The 20607-nt window shown below is 45.9% G+C and overlaps 1 protein-coding gene across 6 annotated transcripts in view; it reads right to left on the bottom strand.

Annotated features, from left to right (window-relative positions):
- Nucleotides 1-19913, bottom strand: part of myom2a (myomesin 2a) — a 40989-nt gene extending 21076 nt beyond the window's left edge. Inside the window, exons 1-38 of one of the 6 annotated variants that reach the window (XM_076048864.1) lie at nt 19839-19913; nt 18501-18620; nt 17021-17113; nt 16530-16665; nt 15968-16122; nt 15759-15851; nt 14630-14718; nt 14367-14405; nt 14003-14167; nt 13763-13924; nt 13502-13643; nt 12812-13011; nt 12672-12725; nt 11591-11718; nt 10616-10799; nt 9806-9823; nt 9127-9301; nt 8529-8650; nt 7716-7903; nt 7491-7617; nt 7132-7310; nt 6920-7034; nt 6679-6838; nt 6337-6443; nt 6210-6254; nt 5994-6130; nt 5129-5273; nt 4981-5040; nt 4746-4813; nt 4530-4643; nt 3667-3754; nt 3513-3551; nt 3168-3273; nt 2918-3081; nt 2345-2381; nt 2228-2250; nt 2040-2095; nt 664-1232 (exon numbers count right to left, since the gene is read on the bottom strand). In XM_076048864.1, the coding sequence (XP_075904979.1) occupies nt 664-1232; nt 2040-2095; nt 2228-2250; nt 2345-2381; nt 2918-3081; nt 3168-3273; nt 3513-3551; nt 3667-3754; nt 4530-4643; nt 4746-4813; nt 4981-5040; nt 5129-5273; nt 5994-6130; nt 6210-6254; nt 6337-6443; nt 6679-6838; nt 6920-7034; nt 7132-7310; nt 7491-7617; nt 7716-7903; nt 8529-8650; nt 9127-9301; nt 9806-9823; nt 10616-10799; nt 11591-11718; nt 12672-12725; nt 12812-13011; nt 13502-13643; nt 13763-13924; nt 14003-14167; nt 14367-14405; nt 14630-14718; nt 15759-15851; nt 15968-16122; nt 16530-16665; nt 17021-17113; nt 18501-18607 (4589 nt within the window). In that variant the 5' untranslated portion in view covers nt 18608-18620; nt 19839-19913. Of the gene's footprint in view, nt 1-222; nt 1233-2039; nt 2096-2227; nt 2251-2344; nt 2382-2917; nt 3082-3167; nt 3274-3512; nt 3552-3666; nt 3755-4529; nt 4644-4745; nt 4814-4980; nt 5041-5128; nt 5274-5993; nt 6131-6209; nt 6255-6336; nt 6444-6678; nt 6839-6919; nt 7035-7131; nt 7311-7490; nt 7618-7715; nt 7904-8528; nt 8651-9126; nt 9302-9805; nt 9824-10615; nt 10800-11590; nt 11719-12671; nt 12726-12799; nt 13012-13501; nt 13644-13762; nt 13925-14002; nt 14168-14366; nt 14406-14629; nt 14719-15758; nt 15852-15967; nt 16123-16529; nt 16666-17020; nt 17114-18500; nt 18621-19838 lie in introns of those variants that run through there. The other 5 variants (XM_076048865.1, XM_076048866.1, XM_076048868.1 and 2 more) reach the window with 5 other exon arrangements.
- Nucleotides 19914-20607: the final 694 nt, after the last annotated feature.

The following is a 20607-nucleotide window of genomic DNA, read 5'->3' as shown; positions in this document are numbered from 1 at the left end:
CATGAATCCAGTTTTGGGAATCCCAGCTCCAGGTTCACAACAGCTCTGTTTTTATTTATAATATTATTACTCTCTGGGTTTGATACATTTGTACTTGACTTAACAGTTTACAAAACAAAAGAATGAAGCACAACACAAATTGTCTTCAAGTGATGTTTACTTGAATCTCTCCAGTTGAACGGCTGGTGTGGGCAGTTTTGTCACATTTTATTCATTTATTTCTTTACACAGTTTCACTTTCTGTACCCACATTTTTTTTTTTTTGGTGAATCTTACATTATGAATCTTTTCTTATGTGTCCACTTCCTGTGAGAGAACACTAAGCTGTGGTAAACAGGAAGTGTCCTTACAACATCAACAAAGTCTTCTGGAGACGTTCCACCGGCGCAGGCGGAAGGTTCAGCTTTAACACACACCAGCAGCTGCTTTCATTTTTGTTTTGTCTTGTTTCTCTTCCCTCCTGTGGCATTAGCGGCGACTCTCAGAGTCCCTTCCAGTCTGTTTTTCATAACCTGCAGACAGGGGGAGCTAGAGAGTTGCTTTTAAACACCACTGCGTAAACTAACGGCTGACGATTCCAAACTCATGCTAACAGGTAACAGCTAAATACCCTGTGGGGAAGCGATCCCACCTCCTCACTTCCTGGGCGGGGTCGGGGACTTGAAGGACCTGGGTGGGGTGGGAGACTTGACGCCACGGGACGGAGTCGGAGATTTGGGGACAGGGGTGGGGGACTTAGGGGCCGGGGTTGGAGATTTAAGGGAGGGGGTTGGAGATTTGGGGGAGGGGGTTGGAGTCTTGGGGGCAGGAGTGGAGGCTGGGGTGACACCCGGAGTAGGGCTCTTCATGGACGGCGCCGGGGTCTGGGACTTGGACGGGACGGGGGTCGGGGTCTTGGAGGGAGGAGCCGGGGACTTTGGCGCAGGCGTGGCGCCAGGTGTGGCCATGGGCGTGGCCATCTTGGGCTGTCCCAGTTTGGACTCGGGGATCTGCTCGCCGTGCCGGTATACGCTGACGGTGATCTCGACGAACTCGCCGCCGTACTTGTTGCGGACGTTGATGCTGTACTTGCCCGAGTCGTCTGGCGTTACCTTGTTGATGACCAGGCTAGCGAACTTCCCACCGTCGAACATGATCTTTGTGTGTTCAGTGGAGGCCACTTCCTGCTCATTCTTGAACCAGGTGACCTCAGGCGTGGGCTCGCCCCACACGGTGCAGGTCAGGCTCAGAGACTGCAGGGGGCGACAGTCAGAGAATTATAATATCATCAGAATTGATGTGCATCCGTCCTATTGCCCATGTCAAACTTTTTTCCCAAGAATAAAGTGAATCGTGAGCTAGCATGGAGCGATAAAGTTCATGGTAAAATTAAGATTTACGATCAAACAAAGAGCAACTGTCTCATTTGTCAAATCTGCAATGTGCAACTGCTGTCTCCCTCTGCTGACACTCAGAACAATTATCGAAATACAGAATGTCAACACAAAAGCTAACAAGCTTCTCGTCGTTGTGGTCTTTGTGTTGTGTTACACATACTGCTGAACTGGCAATGATGCTACCTTGAATTTGGAACTTGAACTATTGATTCCTATGAGTAGCAGCCCCTCCATGGGCCATGAAGGAACTACAGAGGCAAATTTACAATAAATAATCGGTAGCTTTGTGTATTTTAGTACCAGTTCGGTAAAATGAAGCGTTCCAAAGGTAACAGGTGAGAGTTGCACCATTTGGTCGTTCATTACAGTCATTTGTTTTCGGAAAAAACAGTTTTGAAGAAGTTTGACCAGTTTGTCAAAGGTTTGAGTGCCAGCAGAAGATTAGTGTAGGAATTTTGTTTGATTTACCTCTGCAGAATGAACACATTCCCCTTCTTCTGCTTAGTAATGTTGTGTCCTAGCAGGGTCACACGGTGACAGCTCGTACATTTTGAAGGAATGCTGCCAGACAACTTCCTACACTTCCCACCCCCAGCCATGAACATTCTCAACAAAATACCTAAAAATGGGGCGACTGTAGGCCATGGTGCGAGCAGGACTCACCTTATCCTCCATGATGGTGACCACATCTGGCAACCCGCCGACCACTCTGCCACGGTCTAAGGAGAGAACGGCAAAACAGCGAGGGTGTGAGGGGCAAAGCTGGAAATCGATGTTGAATTGAGGCCTTTTGTGAAACAGCATTACAGCGTGTTGAACGGTGTCACCATGATAAAATGCAATCTACTCACTCTTCTCAGCGAATGCAGCTGCCCTGGAAGACAAAGCAAGAAAAAAAGGGCGATTTAACATGTGAACGACGTTCAAAGAAGCGGGTCGTGGTGGTGATTTCCAGGTGTCTTACTCACTTCAGTCTCAGGTACTCTTCATATGCGTCATTGTATGCTGCAAAAAAAGAGAGAAAATGTTTGTTTTTTTCAACGTCTGGTGAAGCTCTAGTTAGCTGTTTGCTTAGCTAGCAATGGAGCTAGTGCTCCTACAGCTAAGAGCTTTGTTAGTGTGGGTTAAATCTGAAGTCTGAAGTGAAAAAGACTTGACGTAAACCTCACCAGACAACTCAAGTGCTCTTAGGTGAGTTTGAGTTAGCGTCAGTCTGAATGTTTGTACTGTGAGTTTGTCAAAGGGAAACTCATTTGAATCCTAATTTGAAAGCTTGTTTTGTTAACATAAACAGCACATACTCTATATATCTCGAGAATACCTTTCAGACATATAAAAGATGGGCTTTTTTTGTGCAATTACATAGCCTGAATCCTAAGCTCGCTGGTAAATCTCTACCCATCCTAAATAGAGGTCTACAGCTACCCAACAAATTATGGCATTTATGTCTTTGTTATACGTCTTTTTGGACTGGACTAAAACATTATATTAAAAAAAACTGAAGAAAAAAAATCTGTTATCTTCACAGAGATGGTAGGTACCTTGTCCTGAAAGGTCAAAGGTCCTGGCGTGGGTCTGCACACCGTCTGAGATCTCAATGGAGTAGTGACCCTTCTCCTTGTCGGACGGGTCACAGATCTGCATCCAGGCCATCTCGGCTGTGCCGCCAATCCTCATCTTCTCGGAGGAAGCGATCTTACTCTCCCTGCACCACAGAGTAAACAACTGGTTAACGGCCAAGGACGGATCTTTGACCCTCTGCCCACGTGTACGAGGTACGACAGGGCGTACTTGTGCTTCCAGACGGTCTTCATCTCCTCGGTGTAATAGTTCATGTAGCACTGAAGCCTGATGCCCTCTGGAGTGCACTGCAGCACCAGGTCAGAGGCAGATGCACCTGAGGGGGAGAAATTAAAAAGAAAAAGAAAGCTGAAAAGAAATTCAGGGACAATGAAATTCTTCAAATTTTGGCCTTATTGTGGGTGAATTCACAATTTCAAATACACCTTTAGGGCTTTAAAATAAATATTCAAGGTGTTAACGCAGCTGTAAACGTGCCTTTTAATGTGTTTATGATTTGCTATCATTTATTTCTGTATGTTGCTGTTGTTGTTGTCACTATGATCAATAACTCACCGGCGATCTTGGCGATGGCGTTAATGATGTCATCAAACACTGCAAATCAGGAGAGAAAGGGCAAGATTTGAAGTTTGGTCACAGCTTATTTCTTACAGGACTAAAGGTTGTGGAACCCGGCTAGACGGTGATAGGGTGACAGGGTGCGTGGTACCTTGGCCAGAAACCTCAAACACAGACGTGTCCTTTCCTCTGTCATCACCCAGCACAGCCTTGTAGACGCCCTGATCCTTCCTGGAGAACTGAGTTAAAAACAACCTTTACTGTAGCCACACATTTTGTGCATTTTACACAAAAATAGTTCAAGGCAAACATTTCCAGTCACTTCCAGTCCACTCTAGTTCAGGGACACACCCTAAAGATAGCTTGTACAAACTTTTTGCAATCAATGTTACACAAGCTGTCATATTTAACTTCAGCTAAATGTTTGCTACCATTGCATTATTGTCAGTAAATGTCAACAGGTCAACTGTCCCAATACGTCACGTCACAACGATGCAAAGATTCACTCGTCACAGCTAATTCTGTTTCAAAATGCCATCTAGCATATAGATGCAAGATATCGCGGGTCCTGGGACAACAGTCAGCCACCATGGCCTACGTTAGCAAGGGTTAGTTTTTATAGCTCAACTTTAGGACTTTCAAGCTGTCACGTCTGATGTTAACAAGGTTTAAAATTAACATAGCTAATATTAGCTTGGAACAGCAAGTAATGTCAGCACACAGGGCTGTCGCAGCTAAGAGCAGGACTGCATCGCAATCACAGCGAGTGCAAGATAATCAAAGACTAAGGTCGACTAATGTCACTTACAGTCTGTCATAAAGTTAAACAATGATAGCGTGATGAAGCATTAAAAACAGTTGAAGTGTTTGTTCAATCAAACTAAATTATTATAAAGTTAATTGTAGCTCACAGTCCAATTATTGCTGGTATCTTTTTAAAAAATCAACAACAAACAAATGTCGCCTGTTAGTTAACATTGGATGTTTTACTATTGTGTTGGTGTGTTTTTATACCAGAGGGATAGGCAGAGCGCAGGCGCCCGACATGACGTTGGGTGGAGTTTCTGGAACAATCTCATCGTCCTCTTTGTACCAGTGGAACGTCGTCTCTTTCTTCACATTAGCCACCTGACAGAAACACAGACAACATCAATGTTTTTTGGGTGGGTGGGGGTTAGGGGCATTCAAAGAGCACAGAGAAAAAGTTGCAGTGAAACGAAGACAGAATACCTTGCAGGCCAGCATCACAGTGCACTCCTCAGTGACGGTGAAGTAAAGATACTCTGCGAAATGAGGACCTGGAAACAAAGAAGAAGAAGAAAAAAATAATATTTTAAGTGAATGAAAAACAGATTGAGTGGAACAAAATCTCTGGCTGTATCTATTTCGAATGCCCTGGTTTGGGTGAAACGTGACAAGCTGCCAACGACACGATGCCGACTGAGTCTCGGCCTTCAGTTTGCACCTTGCTTCCTGATGTGCTCCTTTCTCTGGAACTCGGCCTCCTTCAGAGCAGCTTTGAAAACTGAAAAAGAAAAAACAGACGCAAATGTCCGGATGAAGCAGTTTCTCTAAAGTGATGGAGGGTCTGTGGGGTATGTCGGCCTCCTCACCATCTCCCACCAGGACCAGTGAGCTCTGGGTCTTGGCCTTGCCGTCGTGGATCTGGACGGTGTAGGTTCCCTCGCTGGCTCGGGTGAAGTTCTCCACTATCATCTGGATGATTCCTGTCGAGACGTCGTGGCTGATCTTGTGGCCCTGAGGGGAAATGTTTACATTCGCATGAGAAAGGAAGGGCAGGAGAGTTCAGAACTTTGATACATTTGTATCACTGATACAAATTCGGTTGAATATCGAAAAATTACTCATCATCTGCATGCAAAAATCTGATATATTCAAGACAGTGAATCTCAGCATCTGCCAGTCAATAATCATTTGGCATCAAGATCTAAAGTGGCAGCTGATTGGCTAAAGACGCTGGAAAACGTTTTGTTGAAATCAGAGTGAAGCATCTTCATCAACGCCGAAGATGCTAGAATTGGCTCCACGTCATGAAGGTGGATCAGAATATAGAACAGGAAGACAAACAAACTGGATTTGGAGGGAATCTTGATTTGAAACAGCAGTAAAACGGAAAATAACTGGTTTTAAAACATCTAGTAAAAAAAAAAAAAAAGTTTCTGGAACCTGAATCAGAACAGGTCAATCAAATCAAGGTATCAAAATTAGAAGTGTATCAAAACATTTGGAATAGTACCCAGCCCTTGTGAAAGGTCCTTAAAAATAAAACTTGCAAAGCAACTGGACGAGCCTACGGTCAGATTGCTCCACCAGCAGTGGAGTCAGTATTTTGAACACAATCAACATCGCGATTTGGAGGCGGAGGTGTTTGTGTTAAATTTCATGAACCACGTAGGCTTAAAACTACATCTGGACCAGTCATGTGTTAAAACCTTTTTGCAAGACGTAAGCCATTACCTCACCACTGGTGACCTCCTTGTTGTTGACGATGAACCTGTAGGACACGGACGGCGAGAGTTTGATGGCCTGCAGCCAGAATCGCACGTGTCCCTTCTGCAGGATCTCGTAGTTCAGGCCGTGTTTCAGGGGAACAACTGCGGGCAGAGAGAAAGGTGAGTCGAAGCCATGGTGGTTAGGATCTAAGGAGAGATGAGGGAGGGGCTAGGGACTCACTGGGGTTCCTGATGGCGTGGCTGAGCTCCAGCATGGTGTTCAGCGCTAAAGAAGACAGACTGAGAGTGAGCAAAAAAAACAGCAGAGCCAGAGAGAGAGAGAGAGTCTGTCGGGTGAAGCCACCCACCGTCCTCGGTAAGAGTGTGGCTGGAGGAGACGCCGTCTGTGTCGGTGACCACCACCGAGTACTTGCCCAGGTCGTCCTTGTCCGGGTTGGTAAATGTCAGCCTGGAGCTGAGGAACCAACAGAGGAACCGTTAGAGTCTGACAGAACGTGTCAACAGTCGGAGCCAAGAACGTTACCCATGTAAGTTGCCAAACCTCGCACTGTGTGTTCCCTGCCACCAGGGGTGTGTCATAAACTGAACCTACAACTAGTGTCGGCGCTGTAGTAGTTGGATTATATTAGTGAGCTGCTGTGTGGAGAATCGGTTGTTTTCTAGCCACGCCGCCACGGGTATGGTCTCACGTTCTGCCTTTGTTGGTGACGGCCACACGGGGGCACTCTCCGATGGGTTGGTAGTTCTTGGACCAGACAAACTTTGAGGTCTCGCTGATCTCGCAGGCCTCCAGGGACAGGAAGATGTCTCCGGTCTCCTCGTCCACGCCGGCCTCGATCTCTTTGGTGCCTGCAAACGCAAAAAACACAGTGTACTGAAAACTCAGCCTGCAGAAACACCGTGGGATGCAGCGTTGTGATTGGCCGTTACCTGGCAGAGCTCTGGCGCAGACCGGCTCGGACAACTGGGATGGTTTCCCTACACCGTGCTCGTTGGCGGCCCGGACCCTGAACACGTAGGTCTCCCCTTCCTCCAAGCTGCTGACCTGTAAGAGACAAGCGTGGCAGCGTCAAGGTCACGGCGACCCCAGGAAGCTCCGCCTCCCGCTAATGTTTTTTATTTTTTTAACCTGACAGACTCACCTTCAGGTAGCGGTGCCTCACTGCCTCCTCGTTCAGGGTAACAAACTCAGACGAGCCCTTCTTGGCCATGTCCACAAAGTATCCGGTGATGGCGCCAGCACCAGTGTAGACAGGCGCCTTCCACAGGAAGACCAGCGAGTGACCTCTGACCTCGCTGAAGCTCAGGTCGTAGGCGGGGCCTGCAAGCGAAGCGAAGAGAGACAAAGGGATTGAATAAGTTCGCCAGAAACCAGGTGACCTAGAAGGTGCATTATTGTTTTCCGCAAGATCAGCAAAGACCAATGTCTTCTGACAAGCCACTCTACTTGCTTCTTATTCAACCCTTCACCCAAGGCAACAGGAAGTGAAGGTAGTCCTACCTGGTTCCGGCATAGTCCAGGTCTCGCACTTCATGGGCGCGCTGGGCACTGAGGGGAGGCCAACGCCAGCCATGTTGGCGGCCTGGACCTTGAACTCGTAGAAGGTTCCTTCATTCAGACCATCGACCTGCATCCATAGAGACAGTCAGTTGTGTATTTTCTGTGTGTGTGTGTGTGTGTGTGTGTGTGTGTGTGTGTGTGTGTGTGTGTGTTTTGGATCCTCACGGTGCAGATTCTCTCGGTGACGGCTGCCTGGTTGACCTCCTTCCAGACCAGTGAGTCGGCATTGCGCTTGTCGATGTAGTAGGCCTTGATCTTGGAGCCGCCGCAGTGCTTGGGGCTCTTCCAGGCGATAGTCATGGATGAGCCGTCGCAGCTCAGCAGGGTGATGCCGAAGGGAGCGCTGGGAGTGGCTGGGGCACAGCAATAGCCACCACAACAACATAGTAAATATATATATATATATAGATATTTCCATTTCATAGGTTTTTGTCAGTTTGTCTGCAGACGGACCTAATTTGGGCCTTTCGATTAATTCGTAATTAGTTGCGAGTTTTTGTGCTACGCTGCAGATGTTACACTGTTACAGTTACAAACAGAACGTTATTAAAGCTTCAATGCTGGTGGCTCGCGGTGGCTTTTTTGATTTTATGTGGAGAACAAAGTGGCTGGAAACACGTGTAATGACGACGACCGGCAGTGAAGCGGCAGCAGCAGCATCAGATGCAGCTCAGGTATGTGTCTGTGATCTTTAACTGGGTGACATGACAGACACACACAGGGTGCACAGTGACGGTGCACACAGTGAGGATCAGTGTGTGTGTGTACGATTCAAGTGGTAACAGTAACAGTCTCATACATACCGAAGCCCACGGCTCTGCCTGGATACAGTGAGGAGACCAGTCACTTTCTCCACACAACCTACCGACTCCTCTAGAGTTCACAGGCAGCACTTGGTTGCAGCGCCAAGATTGTTTATTAAAAAATATTTATTTATCAAAACATGTGTACATATAGGTGTGAGAGACTCCTCCTCACCGAGCGCCGGCTCCACGGCAATGACCGTCGACTCCTGAGACTCCTCGCTTAGTCCGAACACGTTGACGGCCTGCACACGGAACACGTAGCTCTCGCCAGGAATCAGACTGTGGACCACAAACCTGGCCACACACACACACACACACACACACACACACACACTATTAGAACAATTTCTTCCAATTTTTGATGTCTTGATGTCCCAAAATCACGCTTTTGCATCGATACAAATTACACATATAAAACATGTGTATATATTTGTATATCTTATTTGATATACATTTGAAAATCATAAGAAGGATGGTAAATTCCATTTTATTCTTATTCATGATCTTATTATCTATTGTATATTTCATGCCATCACTTTTTAATATAGGAAGAAGAAAAAATAAATAAATGGATAAAAATTGATTAGCACGATTAACGGGATTTTTTTAAACAGAACTTTTCCCCATTGGGAAGTGAATCAATATTTGTGAATCTGCGACAACAATTTTTGACACCCATGGTTTTATTTCCTTTATGTCCTCCTGTCGTGCTGAGCTGCTTTCTGAAAAATGTCTTTCAATGACACTTGTTTACTGTCTCATGCTCCCACCTGGTATGCTTGAAGGGTTTGTGGTTGCAGGGGAACCACTCCTTGGCTCCCACCACACGGCCATCGATGTAGTAGCCAATCAGGTTGTTGAGATGTTTGGGCGCCTCCCACTGGACAAAGACGGACGACTTGGTGTTCCTGGTGGCGACGACCTGGCCAGGAGCCGAAGGGACACCTGTAGGTCGGAGAATTAAAACACGTTATTAAATGAATCCTTTGGCTTTTAGAGGAAACACACGTAAGTCTGTGACCTGACTCTGGTGCAACAAGGTGAAAACAGTGTGAGGTTAGAGTGACACTCTGTGTTCAAACCAAGAAGAGGCAGTCGTCGAAAAATGTCTGGAAAAAAGAATTGATAAACACGGAAAAAAAAACAAAAAACACTGTCGTTCTTTAGTTATAAATTAGAAACTATATGTTTATTTATTTACCTGTACCTGACCTATTGATCTCTTGACTAAAATCACATAAAAGTGTATTTGCTCAGAGTTTGTGGTTCAGAGTTTCAATACGACTGGCAATCTTTTTGAAATGACCAAGTGCAAAAACACATAAAACGTGTGCTTGTTTGTTTTTTTGTTTCTTTCTTTGGTTGCTTGGTTGTGGGTTTTTTTTTTGTGCAGTCACACGTGTTGGAACACACAGTGGAGGAGTGATGATGTCACTGGCGTGTACATACCAACCGGCAGCTCCACACCTGGAACAGACAGGAAGGCAGAGAGGCCAGTCGCAGGATTTTCAGTGGGTTGTGTTTTTTTTTTGTTGTTTGTGTTTTGTTTTTTTCCACGGCCTGCTCATCACACCTGTCAGGTGAAAACGGTCGTTCCACACCGGCATCTCCTCAGATATGTTCAGATTCAGAACGAGTCAGAACTCTTTCAACAGTTTTGTTACGTCAAGGAGTCACTTCACTTCCTCTCAGACAAGATATTGGCCCCTGTTGTTTAATTGAATTTTCTCAAAAAGAATTTAAAAATAAAAAAAACTCCTAGGGGTCAAACATTACCTTTTGCATTTCATTTTCTTTTTAAAATGAGGTTTAACCCTCAGTGAAAACACTTATCTTGCACCAGGACCAGCCTATCCTGAATCCAAAACCAGGAAATTGTCTGGGACCCTGAGGCGGGAGGTAGAGGCTGATTTTGCTGGTTGACACTAGCGACAACATACAAACTCGTCGACAGCCACGAACAAAACCTCCATTTCCCGCTCTTGCTAGTTTTGGTGTGATTTCCATCAAGATAAAGCAGAAGAAAATGTTTTGTTGAACGGAAATGTTTTTGTTTGTGCCGTGATTAACCTGATTAACCTGATTAACCCGATTAAAGAGCCTCGAGGTTGTTTATGTTTGTGGATGTAAAAAGGCATGGTTATGAATATTCAGTGCGGGGGCGGGGTTTCTGAATATCAGCACCCCTTCGCCCCCCGAGGGTCTAGAAACGCCCCTGCGTTAGCCAGCGCCATGGTTCGAGACTTTCCAAAGTCTTACCGTCCTGGTCCACCTTCTGGATGGGCTCGGACGGCACCGACGGCTCGCTGCTGCCGTGCACGTTAACTGAGCTGACTCGGAACTGGTACCGCTGGCCGTCCTGCAAGTCGAAGACGGGGTAGCGGGGCGAGTGCAGTTTGACCGCCGTGTTGACCCGCTGCCAAGCTCCAGTGCCCGCTAAGCACTGTGGGAGAGTGGGGGGAGGGCGGGAGGTAGAGAGGGAGGAAGGAGGGAGGGGCCACACACGAGAAGGTGGAGCTTCTGAAAGGCCTCTTCAGTTCGGAGCATGTGTGATTAAACAATTTAAGAACCATCTCATCAGAAAAACGGAGGACCAAATTTCGATATATATTTACAGCTCAGATCTTGATAAATTAAAAATGAATCCTCTTCCAGTGCCAAATATATCGGCTGTATGCAAGAAAGTAAATTTCAGCGTCTGCAAGCCAATAATCACTTGGCATCAAGATGTAAAGTAGCTGCTGATTGGCTTCCACATGATAGAGGTGGAAACTAAAGACACTGGAAAACTTTTGTTTTACATTCGCGAGTACAAATGAACGTAATTATTAGCACCAAAGATGCTAAAGCGGCTCAACTTCATGAAGGTGGATCAGAATAAAATACAGGAACACAACAAAGTGGATTTGGAGGAAAATCCTGATTTGAACCAGCAGTAAAATGGAAAGTGAGTATTTTTTGCTGTAACAGCAAAATACTTTTGTTGTTGTTCAAATTTGTTTTAAAACCTAAAAAAAAAGCATTGCTCTTGAACGAGTAGCGACACCAAGGTATCGGAATTGTCACCGTATCAAATCAATTTGAATGGTACCTTGTCCTGTAATGATACCCACCCAAGATGTTCAGCTGCTTACTATGTGAACGAGATGTTTGAGTGAGTATCGCCGCCCTCTGGTCACCTGACGGCACGCGGCGATCAACGAGAGAAAAAATGAGAACACGTCCAACACACACCTTCTCGATGATGTAGTGCAGTGGGGCCGGTCCGCGAGGGCTGGGTGGTGTCCAGCTCAGCACCACGAAAGATTTGTAAACCTCGGAGGCCTGGAGGTCAGTGGGCGGGCCGGGGATGGTGACATAGCCTGGGGGGTTGAGTGGAGGCTACTGATTGGCTGGCGGTCACGGCAGCTACTGCAGAAGTCCCACTGTGTGTGTGTGTGTGTGTGTATGTCTGAGGGTTCACAGCTGAGGGCTGTGGACTTTTCTGCCTTTGTTTAGGGTTTTTTGTTTTGTTTTTTGTTTTTTTTTCGGGGGGGGTTGTATTGTGTGTTGTTAAACAGCAAAGTTTTGGGATCATTTTTGTTCTCTTGCCTGATGTTGAAATGATTGTGGAAGATGTGGGAATAAATGTGGGACTTCCACAGTAAAAAAACAGTTTTTTGTTATGTTTAGTGTTTACATTAGTTTGTGTATTAAAAAGTTTGATTTTACGGTTTGAGGAAAGGATAAAAACAAAAGTCTTTAATTTGGTTTGAAAAGGGAAATTTCAGTGGATTAACGGGGGACGGTGAGTCGAGTCTTTAGAGGAAGAAAAGGCAACCGCAGCAGGGAAGAAGGAAACAGTTTGTTCGAGCAGGACATAGTTTTAGTTGTTTAGGTGGTTTGTGGAGACGGTTGTGTGGCATGTGTGTAGTTTTTACATCACGTTTGATTGATTAGATTTTTTTTCAAAAATGTTCAGTGAGATCTGTAATGAAACAAATGAAAAGATTCACACTGCCCTCTGTGGCTGCAGTGAGTACATAAGTATATAAAACGAAAAGAATAATTTACTTGTACGTTTGCTTGGTTTTGTATTACTATGATGCATGATGTGATGCAAAGATGCACATTTAAAAAGAAGGAAGAAGAAGGAAAAGAAAGAAAAATCTGATGACTGAATATTAATTGCATGAGTTGCGTTATTTGTTTCTTGTTGTTGTGTGTTGACGTGACGTGTTCCGCGGTAAAAGATGAGTTTGTAAAGGACAAGTCAGCTGTTAGTTTTTGGGTTCATAAAGAAGGTCAAAGGTCACTCAGTCTCTGTCCATGGTACCTTCCAGGTCATCGTCCCTGATCACTATGTCATACCTCCCTTCGATCTTAATCACTGTCACAAGAAACAACGACAACGGAGGCGTTAGCCATTTAGCGCCGCCCCCTCCGCCTATACATTGCATTTACCTTCCTCGGTACCTTGCAGCCGCTGGCTCTCGGCCGGATCGATGGCGGTCACCTGCTCAGACCTGCGGGATGGCCGGCTGATGCCGCCGCTGTTGACGGCACGGACGCGGAAGTGGTAGCGGTGTCCAGTGCTGAGGCCATGGACTGGATATTTACACACCTTCACTGGGGCGTCGTTGCACTGGACCCAGGTGTCTGTACCAGCCTCGCACCTGTGGTGTCAAGAGATGGCATCAACATCAGAGCAGTGACATCTTCAAAGGCTGAGTGTGTAAAATTTGGCCTGATTTATGTTTTTTATATTGGCTAAAGTTTAATATACTGCCCATGAGTACATTAGTAAAGGTGTATACTTGCAGTACAGTAAAAATAATTTGGTTTTTAAACCCATAGAACAGTTCTTATACAAACATATATATAAATAAAAATAGAACAAGGGTCTTGCTCCCAGTTAGCTGCCATCTTGCACCACCATATGTATAAAGAAGCCGATGTGGACAATCTAATCCGCCTGACAGCACGTTTTGTATTAGGTAGAACGCTCACTTCCCCAAATAAATCAACGAAGAAGAAGGTGGCCGAGGTAACCAGGTGAGAGGCCAAGTGCTGCACTCTAAGATGTAGCCACTTGAAGTCGCTGTTTCTTCTCAAAGTCTCCAAATATTACACTCTTTTGAGGGGGTTTTCAGGTCCCTAACTGACCGATCCACAAAGTATCCGCTAATCGGAGCCTCGTTGACGGTGTTCGGAGGCTTCCAGGCCACCAGAACGTAGTCTGAGTTGATGTCGAAGGCCTTGACACTCATTGGTGCCCCGGGGGCCCCAGGGGCAGAGGGAGCAGCATCTAGGGCCAAGGAAAAAAGGAAAGAATGAAGAAGGAAGAGCAGGATGAGGACAGTAAATTACAATAAAGAAATTGTATTATTTTCTTTTCTATTCTATTCTAACAGGTGCGTGTCTCACCTGAGACAAACAAGTAAGCGCTGTGCTCGGCAGTGCCATCCTTGGTGAAGATGCGGAGGGTGTAGAGACCTTCATCGTCCTTGGCCAGGTGGGGCAGCGTGAGACGCGCCGCTCCTCCACCCACTGACATCTCCACCAGCCTGCCAGGTTTCAGCAGTTTATCTGCTCACACACACCGACCACATCGACGTCATCAGAGTCTCAACCTTTGACTCCTTGAACTCTGAGCTTTGGCCTTACCGTCCCGATACCACTGGGCCAGTGGGGGCAGGTTGGGCAGGTCCGGGACCACCACCATGCTGCACACCAGGGAGGCGGAGCCGCCCTCCACGCCGAAGCTGACTGGGAAGCGATCCAGCAGGGTGACCTCTAGCTTACTGGGGTGGATCTCCGTCAAGTGAGGCACTGGGCAGGGAGGGAGGAAGGTTTCCAGGAGGCGGAGTTGCAAATAAAATGCAGGTGAGAAGCTTTTACACAATTACTAAGTAAGGTATTAAAAAAAATAATAATCTATGTCGAGTTGATTGACTTTGAGTCCAACTTCACCAGGACACTAACAGCCATGAACATTTACTGTATTTGTACTGGCCCCTGCTGGTCTTACCGAGTCCCAGGTGGCACAACTCTCCGCTTCCTGCAGCTCCTGTGAGAAAGATCACAGAGGTACAGGTTGATGCCGGACACACAGTCAGATAGGCAGGCAGATGGGCAGACAGACAGACAGGCGGAAAGACAAACAGATGGTCAGAGAGACACACGTAGGCTGATCTCACGTAGGCTGATGGACAGACAGACCAATAGGCAGGCAGCCAGCCAGCCAGACAGACAGACAGACAGACAGACAGACAGGAGGAGGAGGAGACTCACTCTTGACGGTGACGGTTGCACTGCTGGTTGCGGTGCCATGCTGGTTGGTGGCCACAGCGCTGTACTCGGCTGTGTCACTCACAACACACCTGCAGCAGAACACAAAGCAGTAATGAGCCTGCTTAACGTGAGAATTCAGAGTAGTTTTGTTGTTGTTGTTTTAACGGGAGACTCGACGTGTTGTTATACACTTTTAATGCAAGTGCATGTTTTTACGCCAATTCCCATAATTGAGGCTTTCTTGTCAAATTCCAGTAGAGAAGCCTTGTTGCAGTAATTACCCAAGCTTAGCATTAAACCACCTTGTTATCCTAGTGGCATTATTTATTTTTGTGTTCCTTACAGCCGCCTTTTCATTCCTTCACTCACACAAACAAACAAAAAAAAAAAACGGCATGTCGGGACACATAGGAAAAACTGAGGCAACAGCGCCCTTGTAGCGGCGCCAGAGGACGAGTCTGAGGTTGAGAATAGCAGGAAGAAATGTGACCTTCACCCTGGACGGACTATTTTAATAGAGGATCTTTTTTCCAGCTTGAAGGTTGTCAGACTGTCTCCACAACTGAAAAGACTTGGAAAACTTTTATTTATTTATTTATTTTTTGTTCTTACTAAAGTCAGCAGACACAAGGGAGATCAATCACTGACTCTGTAACGCTACAACAGGTGACTGAAGAGATTCAACCACTCAGAGGTAGCAAGTGGAGAAGGAGGGCGGCGGGGGGGCAGAGGAGGGGCGTTGGGGTGAGGGTGGGTGGGGGAGGAATTCACGGCTCGAATGACGCAAAGGTCAGCAACATGTCGACAGCTGAGGAGTCTCGGCGCTGTCCGACAGGCCGCCAGAGGACCACTCCCCTTCCTCCTTAATTTTAGTCACAGCAGGATAACAGTGTACAGCTCTACAGCGCCCCCTGTCACTCAGTCGACCAGTCTTTGGTTTCCCCAAACCTGAAACTTTCAAAACTTGAGGACCTGGTCGAACCTCTGAGGAAGGCTACAAAAATCTCCTGGTGGGCGGAGTCAGACCATTTACCGTCAGGACTGATGTTTCTCTGATTGATTGATTGATTGATTGATTGATTGATTGATTGATTGATTGATAATGATGATGATGATTTCTATTCCATACCTGCTGATGATGAGGCTGTGGACTCCGTACTTGTTCTCAATCTTGTATTTCCCTGGTGCGCTCAGTGGATCCACTGGCACGCCTCCTTTATACCTGCAGCAGTTTGTGGGACACTGTTGTAAATTCATGCACCAATTTATTGTCCAAGTAAAATGACACAACGTCACATCTCCTGTGAAGAAGTGTAGTGAGATGATGGACATTCTGACCATTTCACGATGGGCCTCGGGGTTCCCTGCACGGTGCAGAAGAGTTTGACCGGCGTCTTCTCCCACACGGTGTGAGGTCGCAGGGCAACCATGAAGTCCGGCATCCTGGGGATTTCATCCAGGAGATCCGACTTCCTGAACACCTTTTCCTTCACCTGGAAAGATTGAGAGAGTGACAGCGAATGGACGTGTATGTTGATGGTTTACAGGCTAAAACAAGGACATGTTGAAAAGAAAGAAGTCCACTATTTAAATCTGGACAATATGAGAATGCAAATTTTGAAATTTTCTTTTGACACATCTCTTGGATACCAAAGATGTTTATTCAAGACTTAATTTCTTTAAAGCTGTTAGAATAATTCCAAATGAAAATCTCTCTTAACATCACTGTGGTAGTTCACTATACTTGGGCAAAATAAACTCTACCATACAGTTGACTGTCATCAGCGTTTGTGCCTAGGAAGGTGCTCGACCAAAACGATAAGACAGACTGCCATTAATTAACTCTATGGTAAACCAGACAGAGTACGGTTCCACCGGTAAGATGCGATTGGCTCCTCACCTCTCTCTCCATAGCCAGACTGTCCACCTGAGCCTTGGTGGCCATCCTCATCCGGTGGAGCTCCTCCTTGATCACGTTCAATCCCTTCCCCACGTTTGTTGCCACTCGCTGGTACTCCTCCATCCCCTCAACAGTCCTGACGGCATCCACACATTCAGGCCTTGGTTATTTTATTTTCCTCAAGTAGTTTTGTTTAGTATCCAGCGATAGTTTGCAGGTTCTGACAGTTTTAGGTCATCTTGGTACATGGGGTAGACTGGTCTGATGACTAGCATTACCCTTTTGTGGTTTAATGTCACTTATTCTTTCTTATAACTTTAAAACCAAGTAGACTTCTCTCAAGTAATGTCTTTGATTGGTGTGTCACGCATAAACCAGCACAACCTAGTAATTCTTACTGTAGAGGGACCAGTACTGAGGAGCCACACTCCTTGAACTGGCCGTTCGGTGTTACCTTACACCCAAAATAGCGTGAGCCCCCTGTAACTCACCTCTGCCGGAACTCTGGTATGGTGTACGCTGGTTCCGCCATCGCCTCCGTGGCCTGGGCCTGTACCTGGCTTGCCGACTTAAAGCTTGATTTCCTGTCAGGGTGAGCACAAAGCACAGCGGTGGAGACTTTGTTGTTGTCAAGGCTTCAGTGTTCAGTTTAACGCAAGCAGCTACAGAGCAGCTACAGCTACACTGAGGTGATTCTGTGGACGAGTGGGAGAATCCTCATCTGTGGATCAGCTAGATTGCAATCAACTCAATGCACAGTTCAATTTCCCTTACTGGACTTTGCTGAAATGAGTTTCTACTTTATACAGTATTTGTCCTTCTTTTGTTCTTACCAAGTTTTGAGTTGATGTTGACATACCTCGACAGGGTCTTTTGCTCAAACATTTTCCCAATCAACGGAACAAGGACATACAGTAGTTTTATGACACAAAATGTGTCTTGAATTCCCCCCTGCAGGATTGACGTGTCTCGTTCTGAAACTGCTGAAACTTGGGATTAAAACTACTGAACCAATCAAAGTATTCCTTTTCCGCCCTGATTCTTTCCTGAAGACAACCTGCTCTGCACCAGCGTCACGACGATAGCCGTGGATCAAGTTTCCAGGCAGAGTGGATGCAGTTGCTGACATAAGACTTGGGCTTCGTTACAGCGAGGAAGCTTTTTAAAGGGTGACCTAATTCTTCGGACCAATAACTGGATGTGAAAGACATGACTCTGCCGGGTGGCATGATGCTGCAGTGTGCTAAAGCTACAACATGACGTAGCGTTCAGAAGTTGCAGGCCACTGATTAGCCTTTTGTTTTGTTTTTTTGTGTGTGGAAAGAACCAAATTCCTTTTCGAATCAGAGAAAGAAGAAACAGTTTTAGGTCCTAGAACTTTTTTCACAGGACCTTGTCACTTATATAGGACCTCTTCAGTCCTCGACCAGGTACCACTGGACACGTGATCAGAAAAAACGACTCCGGAGGGTCAAGGGCATTAAGGTTTGTTCTCCTCAGTGGCCTCCTGACGATTAGGTGGCCTGGTAGCACCCCCTTCACCTATCCCACAGCATCATCAACAATCACCAAGAGGAAAAAACATGTCCTGCCCTCAACTTTGGCCATGATTCTTCAGAGTCCAGCAACTGCAACAAGTAGATACTAGTTATTACTTTCAACTGTTAAATGCAGCTGCTCACAACGCACCAATCAGAAGTCTTGTTCAAAAAGGCTACAGGCAATACAGGCCACCCTGTGATGAGACGATCACAGGGTGGCACTGTGACATGACCTTCGACTCAGTACGTGACACAATTTCCTCTTGTCAGTCTAACGAGCCGAATTCTGCACACAGCCCTATTAAAAATACAGCGACAGCAGACGAGCAACGAGCCAACGCTGAAGCAGCTCTGCAGAAGCCTGGGGGGCTGGGACAGCGGCCGGAGCAGCAGAAGCTGGAGCAAAGCAGCAGCTGACTCCGCCCCCTACCTTTCCGTCCGTTGCTGCACAGTGTGTGTAGAGTGTTGGAAAGCATAATCACTTTTGACCTGGCTGACACGCTTCCTCTTAAACCAAGGTGTGACCCTGGAATCCATGACTGCAATAATCCTGAAGAAGAAGAAGGAGGAGGAGGAGGAGGAGAGCCAACCGAGAGCATCACAGCAGGATCACTGCAAATGGTGGTGATGTCAAGAGCAACAGGATCCTCAACTTTTGTGATAGAAAAGATTTGTTCCGCTCAAAAATAACTTTTCTCTGCTGCCGTAGTCCAAAAACTTTGGAATCTTTATCTTGTTGCTTCTTATCTGCTGAGGCACTCCAGTAAAATATTTTCCTCCTTTTGTTTACAGAAATCACTTTGTGAACAGTGTGAAACTAAATTTAACCCTGTTTTACGAGCGGATAATGTGAAACAGCCGGGGTCTAAATATCCTGGAGGGACTTTCTAGATCAGAATCACCTTGAATCAAGTAACTAACACCAACACTGACTCAACAACTCAACTACATTTGGTTTTGCTGCAATTGTTTTTGCTTCCATGGCTCCATCTTTTGTCCCTTCAGCTTTCGACCGGTTTATTTTGGTTTGTATGTGGTGTCTTCTAACAACTGTCATCATTATCTAAAGTGTGCCTGGGTTTGAGATCCTCCAGCCACTCAAGCTATAAAAAGAAAATATGTTTTTCACTTTCAAATTTGGGATGTCTTTGCTCATTAAAAAAAAAAAAAAAAAAAGGCAAAATCACTTTCTCTGCTTCAAGGATCCGATGATTAAAAGAACATAACTTTGCGAGTGTGAGGTTGTTCGCTGGGCTTTTAAGAGGGTTCGGACACTTTAAGCAGAGATCAGCAATTCAAAATGTTTCACCTTACAACCTCACACAGCTTGGCTATGAATAGACACACACATAGCGGCCTGACCTGACTGACTGACTGACTGACTGGACCAGAGGAAAAAAACTGAATCAGAAAGAAACCACTGGAGCTTAAACTATCCAAAAAAAAAATACAACAATACAACAATACAAAACAAAGCCAATCAACGGTGTCCCTCCAAATCTTCAGTGATGATTAATCATTTTTCTCTCCTTCTGACAGTAATCAGTGGATCAGAGTCGGCAACCCCTGAATGCCTCAGCGTGTAAACGAGAGATTACAGCCGAGAGACGGATTATCATCGGGCGCTCATTACACACATTCCACTCACCCGACAGCAGGTGGTGCTGCTCCGATGGAATAACAGATAAGAAGAAGAATAAAAAATATGAGGTAGCCTAACCAGCTGATTGGCGGGAGAATATTTAGGGGGGGAAAATAAACAACTTACCCCGAGAGATGAAAACAGAGCGACGGTGTGGCAAAGCTGCAGCCTCGGGAACTTCTGGCGGATGGGGAACCAAAATATTCCGCCCTCTCAATGGGAGGAATGCCGTCCCGCTTCCACCCCATGTATGGAGCCACATGGGACTATATATAGCTTTTACACCCACATTTTCTTTCCCATTCTGCACTTTGGGTCTGCGGAGCGCACATCACAAAGCTGCAGGTGTTAAAAGTTGGAGGTTTATTCTGACATCTTTTTTTTTAAATATCTAATCTTTGGGGGTGGATGTAGCTGAGGAGTCAGTGGAAGGTGGTAAATAAAGCAGGTTCAAGAACTTCATTTTTAAAACTATTTAAAAGAGTTGCACTTTTTAAAGACCAACCTCTGTTAACCCCCCCCCCTCCTCATCTAACCCTCCCAAACCCTCCAAAAAAATAAATGAATAGATAAATAATAAAAAATAAAACATATTAATAAATTTAACAGTAAAATTCACTTGAATTATTACTATATTTAAAAACAACTGCAGTTAGAATTGGTCTTATTCTAAATTTCTCAGGAGCACCAAAATGTGTTCTTATTAAATATTATTCACCTGTTGCTGTCTGCGAGGCCTTTTTAGGCTCCCGAAGACCAGCCCTCCTCCTCTCCCTCTTCCACTCCCTCCTCCTCCTCCTCTTCCTCCTCAGCGCCCCACTTGCCGGCCATCAAGTCCCACTATTTTTAGTCACAGGCCCTCTGATACAGTCATCGCCCCCAAATCTCACTGTAC

The sequence above is a fragment of the Nelusetta ayraudi genome, unplaced genomic scaffold, assembly GCF_046127955.1.
Source record: "Nelusetta ayraudi isolate G7.1 ecotype Tasmania unplaced genomic scaffold, CSIRO-AGI_Nayr_v1 ptg000109l, whole genome shotgun sequence".
Classification (NCBI taxonomy): domain Eukaryota; kingdom Metazoa; phylum Chordata; class Actinopteri; order Tetraodontiformes; family Monacanthidae; genus Nelusetta; species Nelusetta ayraudi.
Note: the sequence above shows the minus strand (reverse complement) of the source record. Positions and strands in the feature narration are given on the sequence as shown.